General features: G+C 40.3%; 1 protein-coding gene across 2 annotated transcripts in view; it reads right to left on the reverse strand.

The window, feature by feature from the left end:
• Positions 1-373: 373 nt before the first annotated feature.
• NUFIP1 (nuclear FMR1 interacting protein 1) overlaps positions 374-17,891 on the reverse strand; it is a 41,625-nt gene continuing 24,107 nt past the window's right edge. The window contains exons 8-10 of one of the 2 annotated variants that reach the window (XM_078375373.1): positions 9,606-9,722; positions 3,005-3,237; positions 374-676 (exon numbers count right to left, since the gene is read on the reverse strand). In XM_078375373.1, the coding sequence (XP_078231499.1) occupies positions 533-676; positions 3,005-3,237; positions 9,606-9,722 (494 nt within the window). In that variant the 3' untranslated portion in view covers positions 374-532. The remainder of the gene's footprint in view (positions 677-3,004; positions 3,238-9,605; positions 9,723-17,891) is intronic. The other variant, XM_078375374.1, reaches the window with a different exon arrangement.

Genomic DNA, 17,891 nt, shown 5'->3' on the forward strand with positions numbered 1-17,891 from the left:
TAAACATTCAATATTTGAGCTATGTAAGTCGTGCTAGTAGGGGAATTTAAACATATCCTAAACAGGGAATATTTACATTTCAAAACCTTCTGATCGTACTAATTCGATCTGGTTTATTTTTAAAATATTCCCCCTTGCTACAGAACATCTTCCTTTTCTGCATTAAAAGCAAAATGGCCGTATTTCTCTGCCCATCTTTGCTTAGCTGAATCAATCCTTTTAAAAGCTTTTGTCTTTACTGCTAACCCACCATCTTCCATTCTTAACTGACACATCAGTCTTTCTTACATGAGAACAATACATTAAAATAAACACAAAGAAAAAAATTCTCCCAGCAAATATTAGATTCAATCCCAATAATACAGACACAGTCTTAAAAATCAGTTATGTATTTATTTGCATAGAACCAAAGGAAAGACTTAAAATTCCAACATAATCCTATGAGGCTTACATTTAATTACAAATCCAGTTTTAAGGGAAAAAAGGGTTTTGGTTTTCCTCTACTAACGAGGATGATACTATTTCACACGCTTCAGACACATGTGCTGACGTCAGACACCTGTACATCTTTACTTTTCGCAGAACTCATATCCAGGCCAAAAAAGTCCTTTTGGATGATGTACCGAACACACTGCAGAATCACGTTTCTTTCATGTCGGATATCTGGAGCTAGAAGCTACAAGAAAATTTTTAAAAAGTTAACTGGTAAATAAATTATATCTGGGAAATACAATCTGAAGTATTGCATGTACCCTCTCCATATAAAGGAGACAGAACAATAAGAAATATGTATTATATTTACTATTTGCTAAAAAATGATCCAAGAGCATGTCCTTTAAATTGACATCAAGACTATTAGCTTTTTACTTTATTTATTTTTTTTTTTGAGACGGAGTTTCGCTCGTTACCCAGGCTGGAGTGCAATGGTGCAATCTCGGCTCACCGCAACCTCCGCCTCCTGGGTTCAGGCAATTCTTCTGCCTCAGCCTCCTGAGTAGCTGGGATTACAGGCACGCGCCACCATGCCCAGCTAATTTTTTGTGTTTTTAGTAGAGACGGGGATTCACCATGTTGACCATGGCGCCCGGCCAACTATTAGCTTTTTAAACAGCACTAATGCTCATATTTGGAGTCCTCTCTGGGAGTACCTAGCATAAGACAGGAAAATAGGTTTAAAAGTCTGCAATCTTGGCCGGGCGTGGTGGCTCACGCCTGTAATCCCAGCACCTTGGGAGGCAGAGGCGGGTGGATCACCTGAGGTCAGGAGTTCAAGACCATCCTGGCCAACATGGTGAAACCCTGTCTTAAAAAAAAAAAAAAAGTTTGCAATCTTTTAATCTAAAAATTATGTGAAAGAGGATTGCCCAAACCCAAATTCATAAGCAGTCTAGAAATTGATAAGTACATCTACTTACATATAACAATGAAAACAGCAGTAAAAAGTTCCAATATTCTTGGACTTTTATAACTTTCCATTTTTGTGCTTATTGTAATTAAAAGAAAGCTAAAAATCCCTGGCATTTATAATAAGCACATAATCAAGGAATTATGTGTAATTTGCCAAAAAGGAATTTATTTTATTTTCTGATGTGATTAATATAGTTCAGAAACATCATACAGAAACTTTCAGTGGAAATATTAATTTACCAGTTATAAGGTAACATTTCAAAAAAAAGTAATAGTATATTTTGGATCCATTTTAATCGGAAGCAACTGTGTCTACATACAGCACCTCAGGAGGGCAGCCACTGAACACTGTAGCCACAAAACAAGCACTAACCTTTTAAGTCAAGACCAAACAAACGTTTCACAGAACGCCAGCAGTTTTACAACTCCACCTAAAAATGTGGACTACTTCCGCTGCTTAGACATGAAAATCTTTGATCTTTGAACAGCTGCATGTCCACTACTGAGCACTCAAAGACGCACTGCTTCTTCTTTACAATTAGAAGAAAGCTATCAGATTTTTGAGCACTAACACTGAGAATAAAGCCAAGAATGCACAAAATAAACACAAATAAATAAAGGTTTACAAAGAAAACAATGAGCATGGCAGTGCATGCCCATAGTCCCGGCTACTTGGGAGGCTGGGGCAGGAGGGTCACTTGAACCCAGGAATTCGAGGTGGCAGTGAGCTATGATCACGCCACTGCACTCCAGCCTGTGTGACAAAGCAAGACCCCCAACTCTTTAAAAAAAAAAAGGTGGGACAGGGAGGGAGGGAAGACGATCCCAGAAGAAAACAAATGAGAACGGTCAGAAAATCTTAGGCCTTTGCTTTCTGTTACTTTATGGTACTCTATAGACATTTGCATTAAAAATCTTGTTTTCCCTTCAGCTTGCCATTGTAGTTTTCGCTGTGCTTTCACTGGAAACTTAAAAGTCAATAAACCTCAATACATACTTCCTTACCAACTAGTCAAACCTAGATTCTTTTAAGTGGCTCCAAAAATGTTATTGTTCTACATTCACTGAACATACCAACTATATGCAAATGTAGCTGCAGAATTAAGATGCAAAGTCTCCAAGGAGAATGTGACTCTGGTAACCCTAAAACACACACACACACGCACACACACACACCACACACACACACACATAGACACACACACGCGCACACACACAACACAAACACACGCACACACAGACACACGCACACGGACACACAACACACACACCACACACAAACACACACGCACAGGCAGACACACACGCACACACACACACAGACACACGCAGACAACACACACAAACACACACACAGACACATACACACACGCACACACAACACACAAACACACGCAGACACACGCACACACAAACACACGCGCACACACGCACACAAGCACACACAAAATGCACACACACACAAAACACACACAATGCACACACGTACAACACACACACACAACACACACGCACACACAACACACACACGCACACACTGGCTCTATCTTTCTGACATGAGAATACAAAGATTAGAACCTAAAGAAAAATAATTTACCATTTCCAGGAGATATGGATGGTGTGTTCTTGGTTCGAATAGTGTTCGATAGTTTTGATAATCTTTTTTCCTCTTAGGCTTTGTCTTTTTACAACGTTTCTTTTGGTTCTCACTCTTGGCTTCTGAAAAATTTCTAACAGTTGCTTTAACATCTTGACTTGGACTCTTAGGACTGCTGCTATCAAGAACCTGCTTTTCTGCCAGAACGTCTGCTTCAGTCTTGATGGGAGTTTCTAAGTATGATAAAAAACAAACACAAAAAGAAAAAACAGGTAGACCTTTCAAAAGTAACCCAAAAAAATCCACAATAATCCTCCTAGCCATAATACTGGTCACTTAATAACTTTAAACTGTGAAAGATTTTTGCAAGGTATTTATAATGTATTCTGGTATTTTTCAAATTGGGAGCCCTAACTACCAAAAATTGAGGAGACTACCACGAAGAGCTAGAGAAAGTGACCTCTATGAAGGAAATAATGCCAGATGGAAATTTGGATCTAGACAAAGGAATGATAAGTGCTGGAAAAAATAAATATGTGAATAAATATAAAAGACTATTTTGGCCCGGCTCAGTGGCTCACGCCTGTAATCCCAGCACTTTGGAAGGCTAAGGTGGGCGGATGACCTGAGGTCAGAAGTTCGAGACCAGCCTGGCCAACATGGTGAAACCTGGTCTCTACAGAAAATACGAAAATTAGCTGGGCGTGGTGGTGGGCGCCTACAATCCCAGCTACTTGGGAGGCTGAGGCAGGAGAATCGCTTGAACCCAAAAGATGGAGGTTGCAGTGAGCAGAGATTGTACCACTGCACTCCAGCCTGGGCGACAAGAGTGAAACTCCATCTCAAACGATAGTAATAATAATAATAATAGACTTTTTTCCTCATCGAAAGAAAATTTTTTAAAACTGACTATTTAAAGCAAAAATATTAAGCATATGTGGAATTTATAACATCTAAAGAAATAAAATCTATGACAATAGTAAAAAGGAAGGGAGAAGGAATGTGTAAGCAGCACATTGCTGTAAAATTCCACATGTGAAGTAGAGTATCATTTTCAAAGTACACTATAAAAAGTTAAGTTGTATACCATACAAACTGTAGACACACTCATTAAAAAAAAACAAAGAAGTTAAAAGGATAAAAGAAATCAAGCATATACCAATGACAGGAAAGCTAGAAAGGCTGTATTAATATCAGACAAAAAAGACTGCAGAATAGTGAACATCACCAGGATAAAGAGAAACAGTTCATAATGCTAAAGGGGTCAATTCATCAACAAGACAAAACAATGAACACCTAAGAACAGACTTTCAATATACGTGCAGCCAAACTGGTGGAAGTGAGAAGAGAAACAGACAAATCCATCATTATGACTGGATACTCGAACACTCCAATCTCAGTAAAGAAAACTGGACAGAAAATGAGCAGGGATGCAGAATACCACTAACAATGAACTCAGATCGACAAAGCACCCGCCTAACATATATTCTTGTCAAGTTCATACCAACATTCACCATGTGTTGGGCCATAAAACAAGTATTCATAAACAGAAGAAACTGAAAGTATACGGGCATATTCTCTGTTTGTAACAGAATTACACTAAAATCATTAACAGAAAACCCCCAAATATTTAGAAGCTAAACAACGCACTTCTAAATAAACCATGAGTGAAAGAACAAATCGTAAGAGAGAGTAGGAAATATTTTGAAATAAATAAAAATGAAAACATAATGTATCACACTTGTGGACTAGAGCTAAAGCAGTTCATAAAGGTACATTTACGGCTTTCAATGCTTAAATCAGAAATGAGAAGAGTCTAAAATCAATTATCTGGGCTTCTACTGTGATGAGGTAGAGTCTGAGGAAAGAGAAAACACTGAAAAGGGAAAATCAGTGGATTAGAGTGAAAATCAATGACAACAGAGAAAAACCAACAAAGCCAGAAGTTGTTTATTTTAAAAGATTAACAAAATTAATAAATGCATAAAGACTTTTTGAGAAAAAGAGAAAAAAATCAATTAACAATTTGAGAAATAAAAGAGGAGGACGTCATTATATATCCTACAGATATCGCAGAAAATACTATGAACTATATACCAATACATTAACAAGTTAGGTGAAGCAAATGCTTTTGAAAAACACAAATTACCAAAACCCCCTCAAGAAGAAATAGGAAAATATGAATAGTTCTGTATCTATTAAGGAAATTTAATTCATAATTTAAAACTTTTCCCAAAAACAAAATGCCAGGTTCAGAAGCCTTCACTAATGAATTCTACAAACAAGAAACAAAAAGAAGAACTGGTAGAAATCCTACACAAACCTCTAAAGAGGAAGAAACAGATCCCTTCTCATATCAAATGTTACAGAAAGAAAACCAGAGACCAATATCCCTCATGAACATGTATGCAAAACTCCTTAATAAAATATTAGCGAATCAAATTCATCAATATATTAAAAGCGTAATAGATCATGACCAAGCAGATTTTATCCTAGGAATACAGGCTGGTTTGACAACTGAAAAACAACTGACATTTCACCATTATTTATAAATCAATGTGATATGACATAAAGAATTCTAATCTAGAAGTTGGGAGACAGGGTGCAATTGCCTAGACCAGAGTGGCAAAATCTGTAGTACTCAAACATTACATAGGACTGAATGTAGAAATTACATTTAAAAAGAAGTATAGGGACGCGGTGGCTCACACCTGTAATCCCAGCACTTTGGGAGGCTGAGGCGGGTAGATCACGAGGTCAAGAGATCGAGACCATCCTGGTCAACATGGTGAAACCCCGTCTCCACTAAAAATACAAAAAATTAGCTGGGCACGGTGGTGCGTGCCTGTAATCCCAGCTACTCGGGAGGCTGAGGCAGGAGAATTGCCTGAACCCAGGAGGCGGAGGTTGCGGTGAGCCGAGATCGCGCCCAGCCCGGGTAACAAGAGTGAAACTCCGTCTCAAAAAAAAAAAAAAAGAAGTATTGGGACAAGTGTTAAATGCAGACTCTGGTGCCAGACTGTGAGGTTCAAGTCCTAGTTCCATCACTTACTAGCCGTGTGACCTCTGGGCAAGCTACTTATCTTTCCCTAAACATCTTCATTATAAAATAGAGATGACAAATAAGAAAAATCAGAACACTACTTTCTATTATTTCCCTCCCCTCAAGTACTGATCACTCAATTCAGGAGCACAAAATCAAATGAGTCAGAGCTTATAATCGTCAATTTTCTACTAAGAAAGGAGGACGGGGACTAACGTTTGTATTCTTCTCTTTCTTGAGATTGACTACACTTTCCAGCTGAGTATCACATATTAATGTAATGTTCACCAATTACATTTTAAATATAGCCATTCAGTTCTATCAAACGTTTAACACTCTTTGGTTTGCAGCCTTCTGAAACAGTCTTTAATTTGGAAATCTTCCCATCATAGCCAAATCGATTTGAGGAAACATAATTTTGGGGAGTTGTAAAACTGTGCTTAAATTCTAATACGGTTTTAAAAATGCTAAAATGCTAACATGCAGAACAGATATTAAACCAATCCATTTGGAAGTATTTCTTATTAAATTTATATCTTAGTGATTCTTACAGCCCGAGATGTATTACCTCTTCCTTTGCTTCAGTCTTACTTGAAGGACCCTTTCCTTGTTTAAAAATCTTTCCAGAAAAACGCTATTCATGTTTAAGATTCCAAACACTTTCATGTTAATTCTTAAGACAGATCTTAATTATGAAGACACAATTGTTAAACTCTGGTAGAAAGAAACAGACTGTTCCTATACATTTAGAACCCATGTAAATAAGCAGTGTTCTAGATACTATATCATGGTTCAAAAGCCCACTTTGTTTCCTTGGTTTATTTATTTAAAACTCCCTATGTGTCAATATCCCATCCAACAGCCCAGAATTAATACTGAAATCTAGAAATCTGCTAGTGACCTGGATTGCTTTATAAAGCTGAATTCAAACTACATAAAATAATTCTTAAGACTTAGGAATGTGAAACAAGAGTTTTCTCCTTAAAGTAGGACACTTTAACAATTAGTCTAAATAAATTCATACAAAATCATATGTATCTTTTAACAGATAATATCTTCTGCTGTTATATATAGAAGTCTATGTATCACTGTGCAATATGACAATAAATGCCAAAGACAGAAAGACAATAATGGAAGGCAATGCAAGTTGGCTTCTTTGGACTTTTGAGTCTCCAAACCTGTATTTTATGTCAGGTCTGCTACATACTAACTTGCCAAGCTTATGCCCCCCACCCTTTTTTTTTTTAAAGACAGATTCTCACTCTGTTGCCCAGGCTGGAGTGCAGTGGTGCAATATCAGCTCACTGCAACCTCCACCTCCTGAGTTCAAGAGAATTCTCCTGCCTCAGCCTTCCGAGTAGCTGGGATTATAGGCATGCCCCACCATGCCCAGCTCATTTTTTATTTTTAGTGGAGAAGGGTTTTCGCCATGTTGACCAGGCTGGTCTCAAACTCCTGACCTCAGGAGATCCACCCGGCTTGGCCTCCCAAAGTGCTGGGATTACAGGTGTGAGCCACTGCACCCAGCCAAGCTTATCCTTTCTAAGCTTAAGAGTCTATAAAATAAAAAGGTGACCTCAAAGATCCCTTCTAGTTTTCTTTCTTCCTTCTAATTTAAAAGAACGGCAGTCTCAAAACAAAGACATGACTATAAAAATACTGTTCCATCTTAAGAGACAGAGAAGCAAGCATTAGTCCAGTCTGTTTCCATGGGATTCTAGAATTCTGGTAATAGTTTTGTTATCACCTGTTACGAATATAACTGATAAGTAGGAAATGTAATATGTGTTTAAAGAATCACTCCATCTTCATACCAGTGTATGAGAAACAAGAGTACAAAAATGCCGTTTTTCTTAAAATTAAAAAGAGGCAACCATGTGTTAAGGAATACTCTGATAAAGCCATAGCAGCTTCTATTTCAAAATTTAAGTAGCTATTAAGAAGCTACCACAGCAAGCCATGGCCCACTTAGAAAAGAAAAACCTTCCCATGTTACAGATACATATAAACATTATCTTTCATATTAAAGCCTAATGGCTCCTTATTCAACATCTTCCAAATACATAAACATTGATTATCTCTAGCTTAGTCAACATTAAAAGTGCTGCCATCTCCTATCTCCATCGAACTATATTTCTTTTTTCTTTTTTCTTTTTTGAGCTGGAGTCTCACTCTGTCGCCCAGTCTGGAGTGCAGTGGCACCATATCAGCTCACTGCAACCTCTGCTTCCTGGGTTCAAGCAATTCTCCTGCCTTAGCCTCCTGAGTAGTTGGGACTACAAGCGTGTGCTGCCATGCCCGGCTAACTTTCATATTTTTTGTAGAGATGGAGTTTCACCATGTTGGCCAGGCTGGTCTTGAACTCCTGACCTCAGATGATCCACTCTCTATGGCCTCTCAAAGTGTTGGGATTACAGGCATGAGCCACCGTGCCCAGCCCATCCAATTACATTTGAATCTTCTCTTCATTCTATACAAACACTTTAAGTCCTGTATTCTTTTTTTTTAATTTATTTATTTTACTTTAGGTGCATACTATTTCTCCCCACGTTATCCCTCCCCACCCTCCCCTCCCTCCTCACCCCCGACTGTCTCTCCCCTACCTCCCCAACTGCTCCCAGTGTGTGATGCTCCTCTCCCTGTGTCCACGTGTTCAAAGACCTGTATTCTTATCCTCAGTAAAGCTCCTAGTGGATTACACATCTTGTTCTGAAACATACACGTGAATTCTCTCACGGCTGGTAAAGTCTAAACAAAATTACCACACAGAGCCAGGTTTCCGTAATAGTAGAACACAGATTTATTCATTAAACACATGCTGGATTATTGATGAAAACCCTGGATTAAAACCTGCCACACTGCATCAGATCAAGAGCCTGCTCATGGCTCCTTCAGGTAGCCCTGAAAGAGATGCTGTAGGAAATTAAACTGGTTCATCACAATTAAATTTCACAGTGAAGCCTCACACATTATCATCTGTGACATTATCTTTAAAAGTAGACATCTATCTATCCTGAATATTCTGAATTCTCAGAAAGACTCTTGAAAATACTCCATTTCTTCCAGCCTTTCAAATGCACAAGCTAATGCAACCAAAAGTGTGGGTAAAGTTGTGTTTTCCAAATGAAGTAATGTATGTAAACATGCTCTGGGAAGAACCATGCCCTATATGCATTAAACAAGTGTATCATCCTCTTTGTCATAAAGGACCCCTCTCCATCTACCAATGATGTTACAGACATGTTATAACTAGCGTTCCTGTGAGCACAGAGAAGAAATGAGTTTTCTTTTTGCTGTTTTAGAATTTTCTTCAATTCCATTCCCTTTCCCTTCCTATTCTTTCATTATATTGTATTTTTTGCCTTTCTCTCCCAGAGTAGCAACACATTTCTTTATTACTCCAGAGTTCCTTTAACCCATGTTAACTTTACTTCTGATTCAAATGAAAAAGGAATTTGAAGACCAAATAAGGAATGCACATCCTGAATGTTATTAGTGCGCAGTATGCTCCTAAGGCAAAAAGCAACAAAACCCTGTAACACACACACCATGACTTACCTTCTGGCTCACTCTCTGACCCTGAAACATTGCCATAGCTACTCATTAATGAGCATAAGGCTGGTGTCACTTCCTTGGGTATGACAGAACGTTGTGGTTTCTCCTCCTTATCAGACTCTGAAATGAAAAGAACTAAGATTCAAAAGTGTACCTCAAAACATCTACCACCATAAAAAAGCTGACCATCTTCCACTCCTTCATTTGCTAGTGAAAACTGAGTAATTTCTGATCATTTCCTCAATCTTTCCAAAAACCTAATTCTAGGAGGCCAGAAACATTCTCCCTTGGTTTGCACATTGTCCTGGGCAGAGAAACCATTTGCCCCAGAGGAGACGGTGGGGCAAATGGAAGCTTTATAGAGCTCAGTTACTTAGCACGCTTCACAGGTCATACAATTTGGGTGTGCTCAAAGTTAATTACATAGTCTTTGCTGTTCCTTTACAGATAGTAGGAAGGCCAAGACTTTATTCAGCTTCACCGGATTTGGCATTGCTGACTCTGAAAACTAGGGTTAGAAATAAATAAAATATTAAAATACCTATACTTTTAATTGTTTTCAAGACTGTTTTTCAGGATCCAAACCATTTTGGTTTGAACATTCAAAGCATTCTAGAGGCTTAGTCAAACAGAAATGCTGAAATTAATCCACCCAAAGGTTTTGGAGACAGTCTTGCTCTGTCATACAGGCTGAAGTGCAGTAGTGTAATGTCGGCTCATGACAACCTCTGCGGCCAGGCTCAAGCAATTCTCTTACCTCAGCCTCCTGAGCAGCTGGGATTACAGGTGTGTGCCACTATGCCCACCTACTTTTTCTGTATTTTTAGTAGAGATGGGGTTTCACCATGTTGGCCACTCTGGCCTCAAACTCCTGGCCTCAAGTTGATCCATCCACCTTGGCTTTCCAAAGTGCTGGAATTATAGGTGCGAGCCCCTGCACCCAGCTCACCCAAAGTTTTTATTATTTAAAACTTCTAAGAACTTAAATAAACAAGGCAACCATGAGAATTCACCAAGTATAATAATGAAGTGCCTGCCAAAGGTAAACTGTTTGATCTGGGCTCAGCAAGCCTGCTTGTAGCCCCAGGACACCAACTATTACATTTCTTTTTGGCAGCTCTAACAAAGTATTCACTCTGTTCTAGACAACCAATAAAAACTAAGGCCTCACTGAAGTCAGTAAGTAATTTGTCTATTTAATTAACCAACTCAACCAAAAACCAACATAAAATGTTTCAAGACTGAGCATTTAATGTTCACCAAATCGGTCTAGGGGAAACCAAAGCATGCCAATGGGAAATGGGAATATCCATTTATGTGAATGTTCAACAGCCACCTTCTGCCGGATGAAGCTAAATCCTCTCTCCTCACTACCCACCATCATACCTACAAAAGTACTCCTTGTCAGTTTTAAGCTAAAATACCTTTTCTCCTGATTAATAAAGGGAAAGTTATGCAGTTTATATATGTGAATTACTAGTAGATTAAGCAATCTATCACAGTGTTACTATGGAGACTTTCCATTCATTGGTTAAATGATTAAAAACCAAACTGTAGCATTTATTTCCAAGACTCAAAGACAGGTAACAAAAAGTACAGTAAGAGTTGAATATTACGCTCTTCAAAAGCATGATCTGACCTAATCCTTGGTATGTGATGAGTGATGAAACAAAAATCCAGAGAATCTGAGTAACTTTTCCTTAACACAACTAGAAATTGGTGGATCAAATTTAAAGCCTGGCCATCTGACTCCAAATCCAAATTGCTATCAGTGAGCTAAAATGCTTCCCACAGACATATAAAGTCTTCTCAAAATGAAGCCATCCTATCAAAGTGTTTCTGTGGTCCACGATAATGCTAGTAATGTCTTCCAGCTATAGCTCCATTCCCTTTCGTAGGCAAACTCCGTAGAGTTATTTGATACACAGTCATACCTTGGAGACATCGTGGATTTGGTTCCAGACCACTGCAGTACAGTGAATATGGCAATAAAGCAAGTCACACAAATGTTCTGTTTTCTCCCTGCATATAACAGTTATGTTTACACTACACTGCAGCATATAAAGTGTACGATAGCATCATGTCTTAAAAAACAATGTTTGTACCTTAATTTAAAAATATTTCATTGCTAAAAAATGCTCAAAATCATCTGAGACTTCAGGAAGTTGTGACAGTTTGCTGATGATGCTGGCTGCTGACTGATCAGAGTTGTGGTCTCTAAACGTTGGGGTGACTGTGGCAGTCTCTCTGCCTTGACTGCTACTCCCTTAGGTTATCAGCTCCTCATTTCATTCAGATGCCTTAATGTTACCTTATCAGAGGTGCCTTATTGATCACTCCAAATAAAACAGCATATCCCCTTCTCTGACCACCATTCTCTTTCTTTTACTCAGCTTCATTCATCTTTATAATTTTTTTTTTTTTTTTTTTTTGAGACTGAGTTTCACTCTGCTGCCCTGGGTTCAAGTGATTCTCCCCTTAGCCTCCTGAGTAGCTGGAATTACAGGCACTTGTCACCATGCTGGACTAATTTTTGTATTGGCTAGGCTGGTCTTGAACTCCTTACTTAAGTGATCTGCCCACCTTGGCCTCCCAAAGTGCTGGGATTACAGGTGTGAGTCACTATGCCTGGCTCCCACATTTTCTGTATTACCTTTCTAATCAGAAAATAACAGAAAAAAAAACAAAGGGAAATTGACCCTGAAAAACTGTATTCTTCACAATCTAATTCATGAAGCAGAGGGCAATGGCCTACACAGTCCTTTCCCTCCTCCCTTCTTTTTTAAACTTTGTATTTTGAAACAATTTTGGATTTATACAAGTGTTGCAAAGATGGTACAGAGTTTTCATGTACACTTCATCCAGCCTCCCTAATGTTGCCGTCTTACGCGACCAAAGTACTTTACCACGGCTGAGAAGCTGACACTGCTATCACACCAGTACTGAAACTACTACAGCCCTGCACTGTGATTCCAGCAGCCTTTCCACTAACATCCCTTTCCTGTTCCAGGGTACACTCTGCCGTCCTGCATGGCATTCAGTTGCCATGGCTCCTTCATCTTCTCTAGATCTGTGACAGTTTCTCAGTCTTTCCTTGTTTTTCATAAACTTGACATTTGGAAGATTGTTGTCATGTGTATGTACAATGTCCCTCAGTTTGGGTCTGCCTGACATTTTTGAAGATTAGACTGAGGCTATGGATTTGGGGGAGGAATATCACAGAGATGTGCCCTTCTCATCACATCCCAGGGTCCATGATGTCAGTAGGACTAATTACTGGTAATGTTGACCATTAAGGTAAGAAAACTCTGCTTTCTCTACTACAGAGTCACTATTCTTCTCTTTCATTATTCTACTTCTCAAAATGAGTTACTAAGTTTAGCTGACACTCCAGGGGAGAAGAATCAAGATTCAACTCGAGTAAGGAGTATCAAAGAATTCTGGACATATGTTAAAACCACAGTCATTAATAACTACTGTAACTAACAAATATTTTGGGGGGAGATATTTTGAGGCTATAACAAATACTGTTTCATTTTAACATTTCACCACTAATTTCACCGTTCATCGGTGGATCCTGCCCAAAACAATTATTACTGTGGTGCTCTAATCCTGACTTGCTATTTCTCTCATTTCTTCTACATTTTTAGAATTCTTTTGTAACAAAGATCTGTCCTTCCTCCCTCATATTTGTTTAGGCACTTAGAACAGACCCATGGACATTTATTCAATGGAGGGCTATAATTTATTAATTTTGTGGCTCTAATTGTTCCAACTTTGGCCATTGGGAACTCTTTCTGGTATCTTTCTCACATGCCCACATCTTCACATTTTTTGAGCATTTTCTTACTTTCTGGCGCCTTATATTTTCCCTGTCCCAACCCCAGAGTCAGCCATTTCTCCAAGAGGCTCTGGTTCCTTTACCAAGAGAATAGTATTTGGAAACCACAATGAGAGTGCTGGGTGTACTTATTCCCAGGAGTGTCACAAAGCTCACTATACTTGATTCACCCAAAGGGCAAGTTACAAATTCACACAAATAACTCTTTCCCTATTTTTTCTTCTCCCCTCAGTTAAATGTTTAAGGGACACACCACATGTAGTAACACTTCGAAAAACACTGTCCTTTTGGCATTTTCAGAATATCTTCTACAATGACTTTTCATCTTAAAAAAAAAAACAAAATGTCCCTGGGAACTACCTACCAGTTCTAATGCAGGCATTTTTAGCACCTATCTGTAAGACCATGCTGAAGGCATTGTACTGGCTGACAAATAATACTCAGGAAACCTCATTTTATAAAAGCAGCTAAAACATCTTTCTAAACTGAAAATATCAGTATAAAGATAGCAGCAATTGATCCGATAAAACCGGATTTTAGCATTTTTATAAAATACTAGCTCAAACAATTCCTCTTACCATTAAAACATTAGTGACACGTTTCTTAGGGTAAATCTCACCCCTTTCTCTCATATCATGTTCCCACCATCCAAAAAAATAGTAATAATCTAATGCAATGATCTAAAAATTATCCTTAGACTATAAGTTCTTAGAAGGCAGGAGACTCCTTTGAAATCTGCGGCATGTTAGTGAATTACAGCGATGGGTGAACCAAACGCAGGACCTTTTAAATTCCCACCAAAAGGAAAGCAGCAACGTAACGCTGCCCTTTGAACGTTTTGCCTACTCTACACGGCAGCTGCGGAAGCTTCGTATCTGCTCTACACGGCGGCCGCGGAAGCTTAGTATCCGCGCTACATACACGGCGGCCGCGGAAGCTTCCTGTCTGCTCTACACGGCGGCCGCAGAAGCTTAGTATCCGCGCTACATACACGGCGGCCGCGGAAGCCTCCTGTCTGCTCTACACGGCGGCCGCGGAAGCTTAGTATCCGCGCTACATACACGGCGGCCGCGGAAGCTTAGTATCCGCGCTACATACACGGCGGCCGCGGAAGCTTCCTGTCTGCTCTACACGGCGGCCGCAGAAGCTTAGTATCCGCGCTACATACACGGCGGCCGCGGAAGCCTCCTGTCTGCTCTACACGGCGGCCGCGGAAGCTTAGTATCCGCGCTAAATACACGGCGGCCGCGGAAGCTTAGTATCCGCGCTACATACACGGCGGCCGCGGAAGCTTAGTATCCGCGCTACATACACGGCGGCCGCGGAAGCTTCCTGTCTGCTCTACACGGCGGCCGCAGAAGCTTAGTATCCGCGCTACATACACGGCGGCCGCGGAAGCCTCCTGTCTGCTCTACACGGCGGCCGCGGAAGCTTAGTATCCGCGCTACATACACGGCGGCCGCGGAAGCTTAGTATCCGCGCTACATACACGGCGGCCGCGGAAGCTTCCTGTCTGCGCTATATACACGGCGGCCGCGGAAGCCTCCTGTCTGCTCTACACGGCGGCCGCGGAAGCTTAGTATCCGCGCTACATACACGGCGGCCGCGGAAGCTTCCTGTCTGCTCTACACGGCGGCCGCGGAAGCTTAGTATCCGCGCTACATACACGGCGGCCGCGGAAGCCTCCTGTCTGCTCTACACGGCGGCCGCGGAAGCTTAGTATCCGCGCTAAATACACGGCGGCCGCGGAAGCTTAGTATCCGCGCTACATACACGGCGGCCGCGGAAGCTTCCTGTCTGCGCTATATACACGGCGGCCGCGGAAGCCTCCTGTCTGCTCTACACGGCGGCTGCGGAAGCTTCCTATCTGGCTTCCTTCTGTAACTTATTTCTCTATTGATCTCCCCACCCCCTCATCAACCCCCATCCCTATTGCCTTTATTGAGCAAAGCACAATTATATGTTCGACCCCAAGATTTGTCATTAAGAATTCTTTTAAAAATGTGATACAGTTTAAAAGTCACCTCAAAATAGGGACTTTGCTTTATAGTCTCCAACTCTCAAAGAAGAAAGTTAACAATGGGTATCCGTGACACCCAATGTGCTGGGCCAGCTTCTTTTCTTACTTCAATGTCTACCTTAAAACAACCTAGGTTATGCGAGCATATAGTTAGACTCATGTCCCAGGGTTCCACGACAATAGCTTTATTTTAACAAATGACTAATAAGTTGGGTTGCCTTTGTCTTGTGGATGCTGAGGCACTTCAGCCACAGATGCTCAATGCCACCTTACTGACCAGCTTTCTTTCTAGCTTAGACAACTGACTCAGTATTTAAAACTACAGGCTAGGAAAGTCATAAGCTTGTCGCATATTTATTTAAACAATGGCAACAAAATGAACTGGATGCTAACTAATGAGATACCAAAACAAAGAAAAAACAATCCCTAAGTTAGGCCATCCAGCAGAACACATAAGAAAATAAAAAATATGCTACTAAGGAAATCTATGACAGCCAGTAAGCCACACTCAAAACTGATAATTGGGAGACTCCAAATAAAAGCCTTTCCCATCAAAACAATGTTAATTCCCAATTCAAAGCAGCTGCACAATTACTGAGAGTACACAGACCACCAAATACAAAGAAAAGGTGAGCCCAGGCAGTGATTTTCTAAGCATGATCTGAAGTTTATAAAGATCCTCTAGAACTTCAGTCTTGTCTAAAATCTGGGTGCTCATGTCTGGATTCAGTTCTGAGCCGGAAAAAGGCAAAAAATGGAAGCAATTCGGAGTATTTTATTCTTAAAGTGAGCTTAGTGCTGAAAAATGTCAACTGCCATAATGAGAACAGTGGGTCGTGTTATCACAATGCTGGCCATTGGCCTGCCACTGACAACTTGAATAACCAGATTTTAAGGTTGGCTGACTCTGGCCCAAGGTAAGAGAAGCTGCCTCCACTCAAGTGGAAGACATATATTGGAGAGTGGAGAGTATTTTGGGCAGCGGTGTCTAATCTTTCCGCTTCCCTGGGCCACACTGGAAGAACTGTCTTGGACCACACATAAAATAACACTAATAACAGCTGATGAGCTTAACAAAAAAGAAATCACACAAAATCTCCTATTTTAGGAAAGTTTACAAATTTGTGTTGGGCTGCATTCAAAGCTACCCTCAGCTGCATGTGGCCCATGGGCCATGGGTTGGACAAGTCTGATTTAGGACATATGAAAACAGGGGGATACCTTGTCTGTAGCTACACCTGCAGTGAAAAGCTAAAGAACCGATGGCCTGAAACGGCGGTCCCCAACCTCTTTGGCACCAGGAACCAGTTTTGTGGAAGACAACTTTTTCCAAGGATGGGGGTAGGAGGTGGGGTGGGGATGGTTTCAGGATGATTCAGCACATTACATTTACTGTGTGCTCTATTTGTATTACATTGTAATATATAATGAAAAAATTATACAAGGCACCACAATGTATAGTCAGTGGGAGCCCTGAGCTTGTTTTCTTGCAACTAGATGGTCCCATCTTGGGGTGATGGGAGACAGTGACAGATCATCATGCATTAGAGTCTCATAAGGAGCTTATGAGACTCCCTCGCGTGCACAGTGCACAACAGGGTTCTCGCCCCTATGAGAATCCAATACTGCCGCTGATCTGATAGAAGGCAGGGCTCACTGGTAGTAAGGCAGCCAATGGAAAATGGCTTTAAGTACAGATGAAGCCTTGCTTGCTCACTGCTCCCTGCCTCCCCATCCCTGCTCCCCTTCCCAGGGTTCTTAACAGGTCAAGGACCTGTACCCCCAAAGTGCTGGGGTTACAGGCATCAGCCACCATGCCTGGCCTATGATCTCTCTTTCAACTGCTCCTCAGATCCAACTGAATTATTTCTATCAATGAGGATGAGAGGGACTTACCACTGTTTCTCAAGCTGAGGACTAAGACAAGATTCAATAGAAGCAAAATACAACCATCTTTTAGTTGTTTAACCAGATTAGTACATACTGAAATACTTTTTTTTAAAAAAGGGGGAAAAACAGAATTAACCATCTACCAAAGCTAACAAAATGAAGACAACAAAGACTATCCAATATCAGAGTCTTAGAGTCCTCAAGTGTTCATTTAGAAAACTGCACAGAGTAAAAGAATTACATAATTTTCAAATTAGTAACTTACTGATTATAATGGCAGTCTTCACATTTGTGCTTTAAGTGTTTTAATGACATAAAGTTTATATTTGAGTACAGATGGTCTTTTGTCATCAAGGCCACACATTACAAGTCTGAAGAAGCATGTGAGTGCCCTCTAAAATTTTGTGAAAGAAAACAAACAAAAACAAAAAAAATCAGTGCCCAAGAGTAAACTCAGCACTGGCTCAAAACATCATCTGCCTTTTTCTTGCTCTCTCCCACATCTCAACTATCCTAGACTCAAACAATTTTTTTTTAC

Source organism: Callithrix jacchus, chromosome 5 (genome assembly GCF_049354715.1).
Source record: "Callithrix jacchus isolate 240 chromosome 5, calJac240_pri, whole genome shotgun sequence".
Classification (NCBI taxonomy): Eukaryota; Metazoa; Chordata; class Mammalia; order Primates; family Cebidae; genus Callithrix; species Callithrix jacchus.